This window comes from Ovis canadensis, chromosome X, assembly GCF_042477335.2.
Source record: "Ovis canadensis isolate MfBH-ARS-UI-01 breed Bighorn chromosome X, ARS-UI_OviCan_v2, whole genome shotgun sequence".
Lineage (NCBI taxonomy): Eukaryota > Metazoa > Chordata > Mammalia > Artiodactyla > Bovidae > Ovis > Ovis canadensis.
In genome coordinates, this window is record NC_091727.1 from 72,857,939 (window position 1) to 72,872,326 (window position 14,388).

Below are 14,388 nucleotides of genomic sequence, written 5' to 3' on the forward strand. Positions count from 1 at the left end.
CTTTCAAGTCTAAAATTATAAAATACTTTAATATTATATATATACATATATATATGTATGTAGTATAGAAAATTAATCCCTACTAAAATTTCCATCAACTAACCATTCATTTAAAACACAGTTTAGTGCTTTGTCCTGTTTTCAAGGGCTGGAATATAAAGGATTGATTTCTCAATACTGAAACCACTGTGTCCAAAAGGATGAATGGCCACCACTCTCTGAACAAACACTCCAGCACCACTACACTTCTGGTATACACTATCTAAATATAGTTTAAAGAGCCTAATACAAAAAGATGCAGGTGCTCAGCGAGCTTTCAGAAATCAGATTCGTTGCTAATACCCAGTTACAACACTCATGTATAATACCCAATGTACTTTAAATGACAGAAAAGGAATTAATGCCTACTGGTCATGCTGTGATTCTTACCTCCTCTGCATCAGTGCTGTTTAGTTCTTCTGCTTTAATTTTATTGTAAGTATCCAGTATATCAGTACAGCTCTGATCCCTGAGAAACAAGATAAGTTAAAATACACTTCAATAAATTTTAAAAACTCAGAAGTCAGCCTCTATAGAAGATAAAACTGCTTCTTACCCAATAAATCGAAGTAAGACATCAGTTACAATTTTGGCTGCTTTAACTATAGGACTGTCAGGCTCATTGAAAGTCCTAGCATTATGCTCAATATAGCGTACTTCCCACATTAATGCTGATATTCTCCTATGAAAGCAAAAATACCCTGTTACTTTTGGTCGATACATTCAAAGTCTATTCTAGAATTAGACAATATAGAACAACTAGGCATTTAATCATGAAACATCAAAGGTGTTCAAATATATGTTTATGACTCAATATATCTGCGTGACTAATATGCACCAATAAAAGTATATAGTTACAGTATTTGAAGCACAGGCATGAGTTCAGAACCACTGGATTATAAACTTGGATATTAAAACCTGGAAGAGAACTGACCCATGACATTATGGTAAATAGTGATGTGACCAAATATAAAGAAACAAATAGAAACAAACAGTGCTTTGATAAAGTCAACAAAAAAATGTTTAGTTTTCCGAGAAGACCAAAAATCAAGAAGCCAGGCTGTAGAAAAGGACACATATTTTAATGCAGTTGCTGTTATGATAATAGACTACTAAAGAAATTACAGGTAATGTTATAAGATACACGCACATGGTATTATTTATAACAATTTCATGGAATAATTGTTGTTAGGACACAGTAGACTTGAGGGTGAGAGAGAGAACAAAAGCTGCCCTCCACCGCCTCCCCATAATCGCATAACTTTCAGCAAAACAGAAGAAAAAAACAACTTGATTTTTTTTTTTCTTTACACATTTTGGGGCTGGTGATTAAATCTATTTAACTGCTGCCTAATTTCCCAACAGGGGATTTAAAACATGCTCAAAGACTCTGGAGCACCATAATCAGGATGAATCCACAAACCACTTAATCTGCTTTTAATAAACTAAGAGTTAACTATAATTATTGTTTCAATTGTGACTTGTACTAGTCATAATTTTCTCCCTGTCCATACTCCTTTTTACCCTGGAAGACTGAGAATCTCCTGAAGGAAAGGAAATCAATTGTTTCAAATTTTCAAAAGAAATTTTGAGGTGGGTCTTCTGAGTGGTTATTTTACAATATAAAAGCAAAGATCTCAGTGTATCATCATGCAAAAACGAAAGCAAAAGACATAAAGCTAAAAGCTTTATAGGAAATGGTAAAAACTAAACAAACCTGTAAAAGCGATTTTCAAGTCTCCGCCTGATGGTGTTGAGGTCAGTTGGATAAGCAACTACAGTACAATACAAGGGGTAGGCACTGAGATCCACTGGAACAGCAAAGGGGCTGGCAAAATCTACAATATTTACAAAATCAGAAAAGATAGTTATAAACAACACTAACATCTCATGTTAACAAACAAAAACCACATATAAACAGGAAGTGTGGGCAATATAAAACTATATTACTAAAATGAGATGATTAAATTATGCAAAAATTAGACCAATACTATTATAATGTTATTCTTTTTATTTGGACATATTATCTATGAATCATACATGATACACTGGTTCAAATCAGATAAAAACAAGACAAAATTATTGGAGAACTTTTTTAACTTCAAATTTATGTCTTTTCTGGATAAATGCCAAATGTCTCATGTGATATACTTCAGAAAATATAACTAGTTATGGAACGAAACTGATTACTCCACCCACAGTCTTTACCAAAAAAATCCACCCAAAGTTAGGCTCAGAGAATAGCTAGAGAGCCAAGATGGCTCACAAAAGTAAACGACACTTACATGCCTTCACTATTATAACCCCAGAACTGAAAAGGTTTGCAAGTCATTACTTTGACCAAGCATACAAAAATATTATTAAAACTAGAATCACTGTGCCTTTTGAGTTAGAAGTATATAGTGAAAAACTGCATTTCCTTTTACAGAACTTTAAATTCTGCTGGTTTTCCTTATTCCTTCTCATCTTCCTAACATTCTTTTCTCATCTTCTTAATATTCTTTCACATTCACCATACCCAGGGAAAGAAGGTGGTTGATTCCCTGAATAACTCGTTCACATTCCTCATCTCTGGAATGAGCCCCCCACTCTCCTTCCTGAGGTTTGTATAGCAAAGCAGTCAGTTCTTCCTGGGACACAGGAACACCAGCACCAACTTCATCTGGAAAGGCAGCTATGCATAAGGTAAAAAATCAGAAATAATTAGTTTTCAGAATAATGCTATTGCCATTCTTCTTTTAGAAAAAGTAGGAGGAGGGAAAGATGGCGGAGGAATAGGACGGGAAGATCACTTTCTCCTTCACAAATTCCTCAAAAGAACATTTCAACGCTGAGCAAACTTCACAAAACAAATTATGTAGGCTGGCAGAGGACATCAGGCAACCAGAAAAGCAGACCTTTGTCTTCAAAAACAGGTAGGATAAAATATAAAAGACGAAAAAGGAGACAAAGGAGGTGGGGAGGGAGCTCCGTCCCGGGAAGGGAAGCCCGTCCTGGGAAGGGAATTTTAAGAAGAGAGGTTTCCAAACACCAGGAAACACTCTCCCTGCCGAGTCTGTGGCGAACCTTGGAAACACAGAGGGCAACATAACAGGAAGGAAAAATAGATAAATAATTAAAACCAACAGATTACAAGCCCACCAGTAACTCCCCCAGCGGAAAAGCAGCACAGACGCCTGCATCCGCCATTGGGAAGTGGGGGCAGGGCAGGGACGCGCGGGAGGCGCGGGCTGCAGAGCTTTGTAAGAATCGGGCAGGAACGCCCCACGCGCAACCAGAACGACCTAACCTGGGCTAGCAAATCAGACTGTGGGATAGCTACCACGCGAAAAGCTCGAACATAAGACCCCGCCAGGACCGAGCACAGAACAAAGGACGGAACGGAAAAAGCCGGCTGCAGACCATCCCCTGCCGGGGACAGGCAGCCAGAGCCGTAAGGTCTGGAAAGGGGCAACTGCAGACCCGGAGAGACTTTGCTTACCTAACTGCAAGCAGGCTCCTTTGCTAAGACTTCTGGGGGAGCTGGACAGTCACAATTTGCCTCACGGGGTGCGCCAGCAGTCCGCCCAGAAAGCTGAGCAGCAGCGGCAGAAAAGGTGACAAGCCGCGGCGACCGCGCTCGCCAAACTCGCCAAACTCCTGAGCTACTCGGACCTGGGAAGGGCACAAAGCGCAGTTCCAGCCGAATCTGTGCCTCTGAGGGCTGCCTGAGCGCCGAACCTGAGCGGCTTGGACCGGGGAAGTGCACGCAGCCTAGGGCCGGCCCCAGACGGTTCCCAGCTGAGCATCGTACAACCGGAGCGGTTTGTGCGCCGCGACAAAGGACAGGTCAAGCGGAGCAGAGATACTGTGTGCACACGACAGTGCTATTTGTTCGCAGCATCCCCCCTCCCCACAGCGCGACTGAACTAGTGATCCTAAAAAACCAGCAAACAGAAGAAGTTAATCAGAGGGAACCACCTTGGAAGTGATCCCACACGGCCCATAATACCAGAAAGGGCAAGATATATATATATATATTTTAATATTTTTAAAAGCACTCCTTTTTTTTTTTTTGCTTTTTTTTCTAACTTTTTTTTTTAATTGTTGTCTTCTTTTTCTCCTTAAATTTTTATTTCTATAACCTATTATTACTAATTTTTTTTAAAGACCTTTTTTTTTTTTTTTTAAGGCAAACACCATATATAGTCTTTGGATGGTTGTTGATGGTTTGTTTTTTTTTTTTTTGATTGTCTGTTTGTTTTTTAATAATTCTTTTTTTTCTTTCTTCCTTTTTCCTTCTGCTTCTCTTTAATATTGTATCTTTGAAAATCCAAACTCTACTCTAGATTTTTAATCTTTGCTCTTAGGTGTTTATTGCCAATTTTGTACATTTAAAAACCCAAACTTCACTACCCCAGTTTACCTGAGAGCGAGATTACTGGCTTGACCACTCTCTCCTCCTCTGGACTCTCCTTTTTCTCCACCAGGTGGCCTCTGTCTCGTTCCCCCCCCATCTCTCCTCTATCCAACTCTGTGAATCTCTGTGTGTTCCAGACGGTGGGGAACACCTAAGGAACAGGTTACTGGCAGGAATTGTCTCTCTCCCACTCATTCCTCTCTCTGATCCTCCTGGTCACCTCTGTCCACTTCCTCCCTCTCCTCTTCCCCGTATAACTCTGTAAATACCCCTGAGCGGGCCAAACTATAGAGCGCACATAAGGAAGTGACTACTGGCTAGTTTGCTCTCTTCTCTTTTGATCTCACCGCATCTCATTCCAGTTACCTCTAACTACCTCCTCCATCTTCTCTTCTCCTTATAACCCAGTGAACCTCTCTGAGTGTCCCTCAATGTGGAGAAACTTTTCATCTTTAACCTAGATGTTTTATCATCGGTGCTGTATAGATGGAGAAGTCTAGAGGCTACTGTAAAAATAAAACTGAAAGCCAGAAGCAGGAGGCTTAAATCCAAAGCCTGAAAACATTAGAGAACTCATGAATTCAGGGAACATTAAGCAATAGGAGCCCATCTAATGCCTTCATACCTACACCAAAACCAAGCTCCACCCAAGGGCCAACAAGTTCCAAAACAAGACATACCACGCAAATTCTCCAGAAACACAGAAACAATCCCCTGAGCCTCAATATACAGGCAGCTCAATATTATCCCAAAACCTTTGATGTCTTGTAACCCATTACGGGTTACTCCACTGCACTCGAGAGAGAAGAAACCCAGCTCCACCCGCCAAAACTCCAACACAAGCCTCCCTAACCAGGAAACCTTGACAAGCCACTGATAGAACCCCACCCAAAGTGAGGAAGCTCCAAAATAAAGAGAACTCCACAAATTACCAGAATATAAAAAGGCCACCCCAAACGCAGCAATATAACCAAGATGAAGAGACAGAGGAATACTCAGCAGGTAAAGGAACAGGAGAGCTGCCCACCAAACCAAACAAAAGAGGAAGAAGTAGGGAATCTACCGGAGAAGGAATTCCGAATATTGATAGTGAAAATGATCCAAAATCTTGAAATCAAAATGGAATCACAGATAAATAGGCTAGAGACAAAGATTGAGAAGATGCAAGAAAGGTTTAACAAGGACCTAGAAGAAATAAAAAAGAGTCAAAATATAATGAATAACGCAATAAATGAGATCAGAAACACTCTGGAGGCAACAAATAGTAGAATAACGGAGGCAGAAGATAGGATTAGTGAAATAGAAGATAGAATGGTAGAAATAAATGAATCAGAGAGGAAACAAGAAAAACGAATTAAAAGAAATGAGGACAATCTCAGAGACCTCCAGGACAATATGAAACGCTCCAACATTCGAATTATAGGAGTCCCAGAAGAAGAAGACAGAAAGAAAGATCATGAGAAAATCCTTGAGGAGATAATAGTTGAAAACTTCCCTAAAATGGGGAAGGAAATAATCACTCAAGTCCAAGAAACACAGAGAGTTCCAAATAGGATTAACCCAAGGCGAAACACCCCAAGACACATATTAATCAAATTAACAAAGATCAAACACAAAGAACAAATATTAAAAGCAGCAAGGGAAAAACAACAAATAACACACAAGGGGATTCCCATAAGGATAACAGCTGATCTTTCAATAGAAACTCTTCAGGCCAGGAGAGAATGGCAAGACATACTTAAAGTGATGAAAGACAATAACCTACAGCCCAGATTACTGTACCCAGCAAGGATCTCATTCAAATACGAAGGAGAAATCAAAAGCTTTACAGACAAGCAAAAGCTGAGAGAATTCAGCACCACCAAACCAGCTCTCCAACAAATTCTAAAGGATATTCTCTAGAAAGGAAACACAAAAAGGGTGTATAAACCCGAACCCAAAACAACAAAGTAAATGGTAACGGGATCATACTTATCAATAATCACCTTAAACGTAAATGGGTTGAACGTCCCAACCAAAAGACAAAGACTGAACGAATGGATACAAAAACAAGACCCCTCTATTTGCTGCTTACAAGAGACCCACCTCAAAACAAGGGACACATACAGACTGAAAGTGAAGGGCTGGAAAAAGATATACCACGCAAATAGAGACCAAAAGAAAGCAGGAGTGGCAATACTCATATCCGATAAAATAGACTTTAAAACAAAGGCTGTGAAAAGAGACAAAGAAGGCCACTACATAATAATCAAAGGAACAATCCAAGAAGAAGATATAACAATTATAAATATATATGCACCTAATATAGGAGCACCGCAATATGTAAGACAAATGCTAACAAGTATGAAAGGGGAAATCAACAATAACACAATAATAGTGGGAGACTTTAATACCCCACTCACACCTATGGACAGATCAACTAAACAGAAAATTAACAAAGAAACGCAAACTTTAAATGATACATTAGATCAGTTAGATCTAATTGATATCTACAGGACATTTCACCCCAAAACAATGAATTTCACCTTTTTTTCAAATGCTCATGGAACCTTCTCCAGGATAGATCACATCCTGGGCCATAAATCTAAACTTGATAAATTCAAAAAAATCGAAATCATTCCAAGCATCTTTTCTGACCATAATGCATTAAGGTTAGATCTCAATTACAGGAGAAAAACTATTAAAAATTCCAACATATGGAGGTTGAACAACACACTTCTGAATAACCAACAAATCACAGAAGAAATCAAAAAAGAAATCAAAATATGCATAGAAACTAATGAAAATGAAAACACAACAACCCAAAACCTGTGGGACACTATAAAAGCAGTGCTAAGAGGAAAGTTCATAGCAATACAGGCATACCTCAAGAAACAAGAAAAAAGTCAAATAAACAACCTAACTCTACAACTAAAGCAACTAGAAAAGGAAGAGTTGGAGAACCCCAGAGTGAGTAGAAGGAAAGAAATCTTAAAAATTAGGGCAGAAATAAATGCAAAAGAAACAAAAGAGACCATAGCAAAAATCAACAAAGCCAAAAGCTGGTTCTTTGAAAGGATAAATAAAATTGACAAACCATTAGCCAGACTCATCAAGAAGCAAAGAGAGAAAAATCAAATCAATAAAATTAGAAATGAAAATGGAGAGATCACAACTGACAACACAGAAATACAAAGGATCATAAGAGACTACTATCAGCAGTTGTATGCCAATAAAATGGACAACGTGGAAGAAATGGACCAATTCTTAGAAAAGTACAATTTTCCAAAACTGAACCAGGAAGAAATAGAAAACCTTAACAGACCCATCACAAGCACGGAAATTGAAACTGTAATCAGAAATCTTCCAGCAAACAAAAGCCCAGGTCCAGACGGCTTCACAGCTGAATTCTACCAAAAATTTCGAGAAGAGCTAACACCTATCCTCCTCAAACTCTTCCAGAAAATTGCAGAGGAAGGTAAACTTCCAAACTCATTCTATGAGGCCACCATCACCCTAATACCAAAACCTGACAAAGATGTCACAAAAAAAGAAAACTACAGGCCAATATCACTGATGAACATAGATGCAAAAATCCTCAACAAAATTCTAGCAATCAGAATCCAACAACACATTAAAAAGATCATACACCATGACCAAGTGGGCTTTATCCCAGGGATGCAAGGATTCTTCAATATCCGCAAATCAATCAATGTAATTCACCACATTAACAAATTGAAAAATAAAAACCATATGATTATCTCAATAGATGCAGAGAAGGCCTTTGACAAAATTCAACATCCATTTATGATAAAAACTCTCCAGAAAGCAGGAATAGAAGGAACATACCTCAACATAATAAAAGCTATATATGACAAACCCACAGCAAACATTATCCTCAATGGTGAAAAATTGAAAGCATTTCCCTTAAAGTCAGGAACAAGACAAGGGTGTCCACTTTCACCGCTACTATTCAACATAGTTCTGGAAGTTTTGGCCACAGCAATCAGAGCAGAAAAAGAAATAAAAGGAATCCAAATTGGAAAAGAAGAAGTAAAACTATCACTGTTTGCAGATGACATGATCCTCTACATGGAAAACCCTAAAGACTCCACCAGAAAATTACTAGAGATCATCAATGAATATAGTAAAGTTGCAGGATATAAAATCAACACACAGAAATCCCTTGCATTCCTATACACGAATAATGAGAAAGTAGAAAAAGAAATTAAGAAAACAATTCCATTTACCATTGCAACGAAAAGAATAAAATACTTAGGAATATATCTACCTAAAGAAACTAAAGACCTATATATAGAAAACTATAAAACACTGATGAAAGAAATCAAAGAGGACACTAATAGATGGAGAAATATACCATGTTCATGGATCGGAAGAATCAATATAGTGAAAATGAGTATACTACCCAAAGCAATTTACAAATTCAATGCAATCCCTGTCAAGCTACCAGCCACATTTTTCACAGAACTAGAACAAATAATTTCAAGATTTGTATGGAAATACAAAAAGCCTCGAATAGCCAAAGCAATCTTGAGAAAGAAGAATGGAACGGGAGGAATCAACTTGCCTGACTTCAGGCTCTACTACAAAGCCACAGTCATCAAGACAGTATGGTACTGGCACAAAGACAGACATATAGATCAATGGAACAAAATAGAAAGCCCAGAGATAAATCCACACACATATGGACACCTTATCTTTGACAAAGGAGGCAAGAATATACAATGGAGTAAAGACAATCTCTTTAACAAGTGGTGCTGGGAAAACTGGTCAACCACTTGTAAAAGAATGAAACTAGATCACTTTCTAACACCGTACACAAAAATAAACTCAAAATGTATTAAAGATCTAAATGTAAGATCAGAAACTATAAAACTCCTAGAGGAGAATATAGGCAAAACACTCTCAGAAATAAATCACAGCAGGATCCTCTATGATCCACCTCCCAGAATTCTGGAAATAAAAGCAAAAATAAACAAATGGGATCTAATTAAAATTAAAAGCTTCTGCACAACAAAGGAAAATATAAGCAAGGTGAAAAGACAGCCTTCTGAATGGGAGAAAATAATAGCAAATGAAGCAACTGACAAACAACTAATCTCAAAAATATACAACCAACTTATGCAGCTCAACTCCAGAAAAATAAACGACCCAATCAAAAAATGGGCCAAAGAACTAAATAGACATTTCTCCAAAGAAGACATACGGATGGCTAACAAACACATGAAAAGATGCTCAACATCACTCATTATTAGAGAAATGCAAATCAAAACCACAATGAGGTACCACTTCACACCAGTCAGAATGGCTGCGATCCAAAAATCTGCAAGCAATAAATGCTGGAGAGGGTGTGGAGAAAAGGGAACCCTCCTACACTGTTGGTGGGAATGCAAACTAGTACAGCCACTATGGAGAACAGTGTGGAGATTCCTTAAAAAATTGCAAATAGAACTCCCTTATGACCCAGCAATCCCACTTCTGGGCATACACACCGAGGAAACCAGAATTGAAAGAGACACATGTACCCCAATGTTCATCGCAGCACTGTTTATAATAGCCAGGACATGGAAACAACCTAGATGTCCATCAGCAGATGAATGGATAAGAAAGCTGTGGTACATATACACAATGGAGTATTACTCAGCCGTTAAAAAGAATTCATTTGAATCAGTTCTGATGAGATGGATGAAACTGGAGCCGATTATACAGAGTGAAGTAAGCCAGAAAGAAAAACACCAATACAGTATACTAACACATATATATGGAATTTAGGAAGATGGCAATGACGACCCTGTATGCAAGTCAGGAAAAAAGACACAGATGGGTATAACGGACTTTTGGTCTCAGAGGGAGAGGGAGAGGGTGGGATGATTTGGGAGAATGGGAATTCTAACATGTATACTATCATGTAAGAATTGAATCGCCAGTCCATGTCTGACGTAGGGTGCAGCATGCTTGGGGCTGGTACATGGGGATGACCCAGAGAGATGTTGTGGGGAGGGAGGTGGGAGGGGGGGTCATGTTTGGGAACGCATGTAAGAATTAAAGATTTTAAAATTAAAAAAAAAAAAATAAAATTAAAATAAAAAAAAAAAAAAAGAAAAAGTAGAATTCATTTTTTAAAAGCATATTTACTTCCTTCTGGAATTGGCTCCATATCCCAGGGGCTCATCTTTTCTCTCTCATTATTGTCCCAGCTATTAAAAAAATAACAAGATACAAATCAAATTCACATGATACTTTTACATACTAGCATAATTTGGAGGACTTCTTGGGGGTGAAATCTGGAAAGGGGCATATACTTTCTTTAAAGTATAACTTCGCTTACACAAAGAAAATGATAACCCTCTAACAGAGAAAACATGGTCCACTAATATGAAAATTAGAGAGCCCTAAACTTATTCTTAGTTCTGTTTTTTTTTTTTTTAATTCCAACCAAGCATACATTCAATGATAAGCCAGGGAACAGAATAAAAAGTTATCACTGGAAAATTCCTTTTAGGTTAAAAACTCAATTTAATACATCACTTATTTCTGTGAGATAATCTACTTTTTTCTACCAGGTTGACTATTATAGCTTCTCCAAAAGTTTACTATTCCCTTTTGATCTACAATATGAAGACTAAAAGTCAATCTTCACAGAATAAACATGTTTCATCATTCTTAAGAAGAAAGTTTTATTTATTAGGAATCTTACAACTCTGGTATTTCATGAAGAACAGAAGTAAATGTAGACAAATAGTATCAATATATCCAAAAGTAATGCACTCACCCTTGACTAGAACTTATACCATCAAATAAAAGACTATATAAATATTCACTATTATATTCCAGCTGAAACAATCACTTTAAACACTGAATTAATTTCAGTGTTCTTTATGAAATAATAGTTGTAATTCTTATCGAAAATAGAAATATTTAAGAGAAAACACAGGAACTAAGGAGGCAGAAATAAGTATTCAGTTTCTGCTTTGTTTTAGCATGCATATTGCACCAGAAAGTTTATCATCAAATTCCTTCCTTAAAAGTACTATGATTCCTTCCTTACAGGTACAGGTCTTATAAGACTAGGTAAAGCAGGGTTTATAGAAAGTCCATATAGTACCAAAGTATTTTATCAGGTGTAAAAGACCATAACTGTACTTACTGAACACTGTAACACTGGAAAGAACTATCAGGATACTCTGGTTGAAAAGGTTGCTGACTTTCTACAGTCCCAAACCACCAGGCGTCATCTATTATACTGCGGAATCTATCACCTACAATGTTTTAAAACAAATCTTAAAAGAGTGCTCTTGAGAATAATTGCTATGTTCCCAGTCTAAACTGTACATTTTGATGAATATAATAGCATCATTGTATCCAGCATTATTACAGATTTCAATCTGAGTATTCCATAGTACTCTCTTCAAGGATTTTGATTTCCAAGTGCTAATAATTATTATGAAATAAAATCACATATTACTACATATAATTTAACTTCTTTCAATTACTAGGGATCATCATTAGACAGTCTGCTTTTTGTACTGCACATGTAACACCACAGTTGTTTCTTATTTTTTTTTTCCTTCCTCTTATTTTTTGTTTTACCATTTTGTTTCTAAAAATCTCTTCATACTAGTTTTGTGCCTCTAAATGGCTAAGGAATATAAAACGAACCATGTGGATAAAAATGTTTCTTTCAATTAGAAAAGATAGAAGATACTAACAGAAAAAAAAAACCAAACTACTAATAGCAGATAATTATACAGTGTTTGCTCTGTGTCTGGTACATTTTAAGTTCTTTCTACATATTATTTATCTTTCATATCAACCTTATAGGTATGTTCAGATGTGATTCCCATTTTATAGATAATGGAAGTGAGGCACAGAGAGGTTAAAATCATGCCCAAGATTAAATAGCTAGAGAAGGTGGAAGGAATAGACAGGGAGACAAGAGGAGGGGTAAAGAGAGAAAGGGAGAAAAAGGGAGAGAGGTGGAAGAGGAGAAAGAGAGAGAGACAAAGCCACAATCAGTAAAGGTCTGTTAAGAGCCCAAGTGTTAAGTACTCCATATGAAGGCAACTGAAACTTCAGATTTTCATTTTAATTTAGATTTGTATTCTAATAGAATAGATATTCACAGAAAAGGTTTTATAACACATACAAAGTACATACAATCACCTAAACATAACTGAAAATAAAAATTTAATTTTTCTAATTTGGCTAACAGCTTTTTCAGTCTAAAATTTCTCACTGTTAATTCAGTTTAAAAGTTACTCTGCTTCAAACAATATTTAAGTGGGAATTCTATATTTACCTATCTGCCAGTTCCTTTCTTTGGCTTCATTATAAAACTGGTGTAGCACAAGGAAGTCAATGACATCTGGCATGTCATGATACCTGAAGAGAAAATAAAGTACATGTGATTCAGTATACAGATACAACAGTATATGTCACTTTCCAAATATCCAGGGATATATATGCTTAATGTGGAGTTATTGAGCAAACTGTTGCAAACCTCAAGGTCCATACAAATGCTTTTAATTAAATTAAACCCCATGTGTTTGATCGGTTTGTCTTAAATATTTACTTATGACCTTAAATCACTATATTACTTTTATCCTATCTTGTACGACTGTTATTTCTTACATTATCCAATGTGTAAGTATATCTCCAACAAAACTAATGATGCCTAAATGTCTTGAGACAACTGATCATATACTGTGTTGGCCAAAATCTTCCTTTGGTTTTAAAGTAAAAATTAAAGGCCCATTTTTCATTTTTCACCAAGAACTTTAAGTGTATCACCATTTTGTTCCACTATCTTCTGCCATTTTTCAGGCAAATTGATAATTCCATCTTCCCAAAAGTTTTCATTTTTTTTTAACAAAAAAAATGTTTTAGATGCCTTTTACAGTATTCCAGGGAATTGAAATATCTTCCATTCAGGTAATTTTGTAAAGACAGAAATAAATGGACATCTGAAGGTGCAATGTCTGGTGAATATAGTGGATGAATCAGAACTGTCCTGCCAAGCTGTAACAGTTTTTGCCTGGTCGTCAATGGAACATGTGGTCTTGAGTTATCCTGATGGAAAATTATGCATTTTCTGCTGACTAATTCTGGAAGCTTTCTGTCACGTGCTGCTTTCAGTTGGTCTAATTGGAAGTAGTACCTGTTGGAATTAATTATTTGGTTTTCTGGAAGGAGCTCATAATTCCCTTCCAATTCCACTATATGTACATCACCTTCCTTGGAATGAAGACCAGCCTTTGGTGTGGTTGTGTGATAGTTTATTTCACTTGCCCCATGATCTCTTCCATTCCACATTATTGTACAGTATCCATTTTTCATCATCTGTCCCAATTTGTTTTAAAAATGGAGCATTTTTGCCTTGTTTCAGTAGAGAATCACATACAGAAGTACAGTCAAGATGATTTTTTTCGCTTATGTGGAACCCAAACATCAGAGTGATTAACATTACCAAGCTGGTGCAAACAATTTTCAACACTTGATTTGGATATTTTGAGAATGTCTGCTACTTCCTCTGTGTATAACTTTGATTGTTCTCAGTTAATGTCTCAATTTGATCACTATCAACTTCAACTGGTCTAACTGACCATGGAGCATTGTCCAGCAAGAAATCTTCAAAACAAAACTTCACAAACCACATTTGATATGTTTGATCAGTCACAATACCTTCTCTATATATTGCACAAATCATTTTTTTGCATCTCAGTTTTTACCTTTCTTGAAACAATAAAGTATCATATGCCAAAAATGTTCCTCTTTTTCTTCCATCTTCAATATTATAATGGCTACACAAAAATTCACCAGTTTTATTTTTTTAAAATGCTCACTGATATGACAGCTGTCACAATACAACCTAAAAAAACCATTCTGAATGAAGTTAAAGACAATGAGAGTCATCTTATGGGGAAAAAAAAAAAAAGAACTCTGGCTATCCC

General features: G+C 36.8%; 1 protein-coding gene across 2 annotated transcripts in view; it reads right to left on the bottom strand.

Annotated features, from left to right (window-relative positions):
- BRWD3 (bromodomain and WD repeat domain containing 3) overlaps nucleotides 1-14,388 on the bottom strand; it is a 170,636-nt gene that overhangs the window by 45,147 nt on the left and 111,101 nt on the right. For both annotated transcript variants that reach the window (XM_070291890.1, XM_070291889.1), the window contains exons 27-33: nucleotides 12,738-12,820; nucleotides 11,586-11,697; nucleotides 10,574-10,635; nucleotides 2,558-2,713; nucleotides 1,757-1,877; nucleotides 596-721; nucleotides 430-508 (exon numbers count right to left, since the gene is read on the bottom strand). In XM_070291890.1, coding sequence (XP_070147991.1) covers nucleotides 430-508; nucleotides 596-721; nucleotides 1,757-1,877; nucleotides 2,558-2,713; nucleotides 10,574-10,635; nucleotides 11,586-11,697; nucleotides 12,738-12,820 — 739 coding nt within the window. The remainder of the gene's footprint in view (nucleotides 1-429; nucleotides 509-595; nucleotides 722-1,756; nucleotides 1,878-2,557; nucleotides 2,714-10,573; nucleotides 10,636-11,585; nucleotides 11,698-12,737; nucleotides 12,821-14,388) is intronic.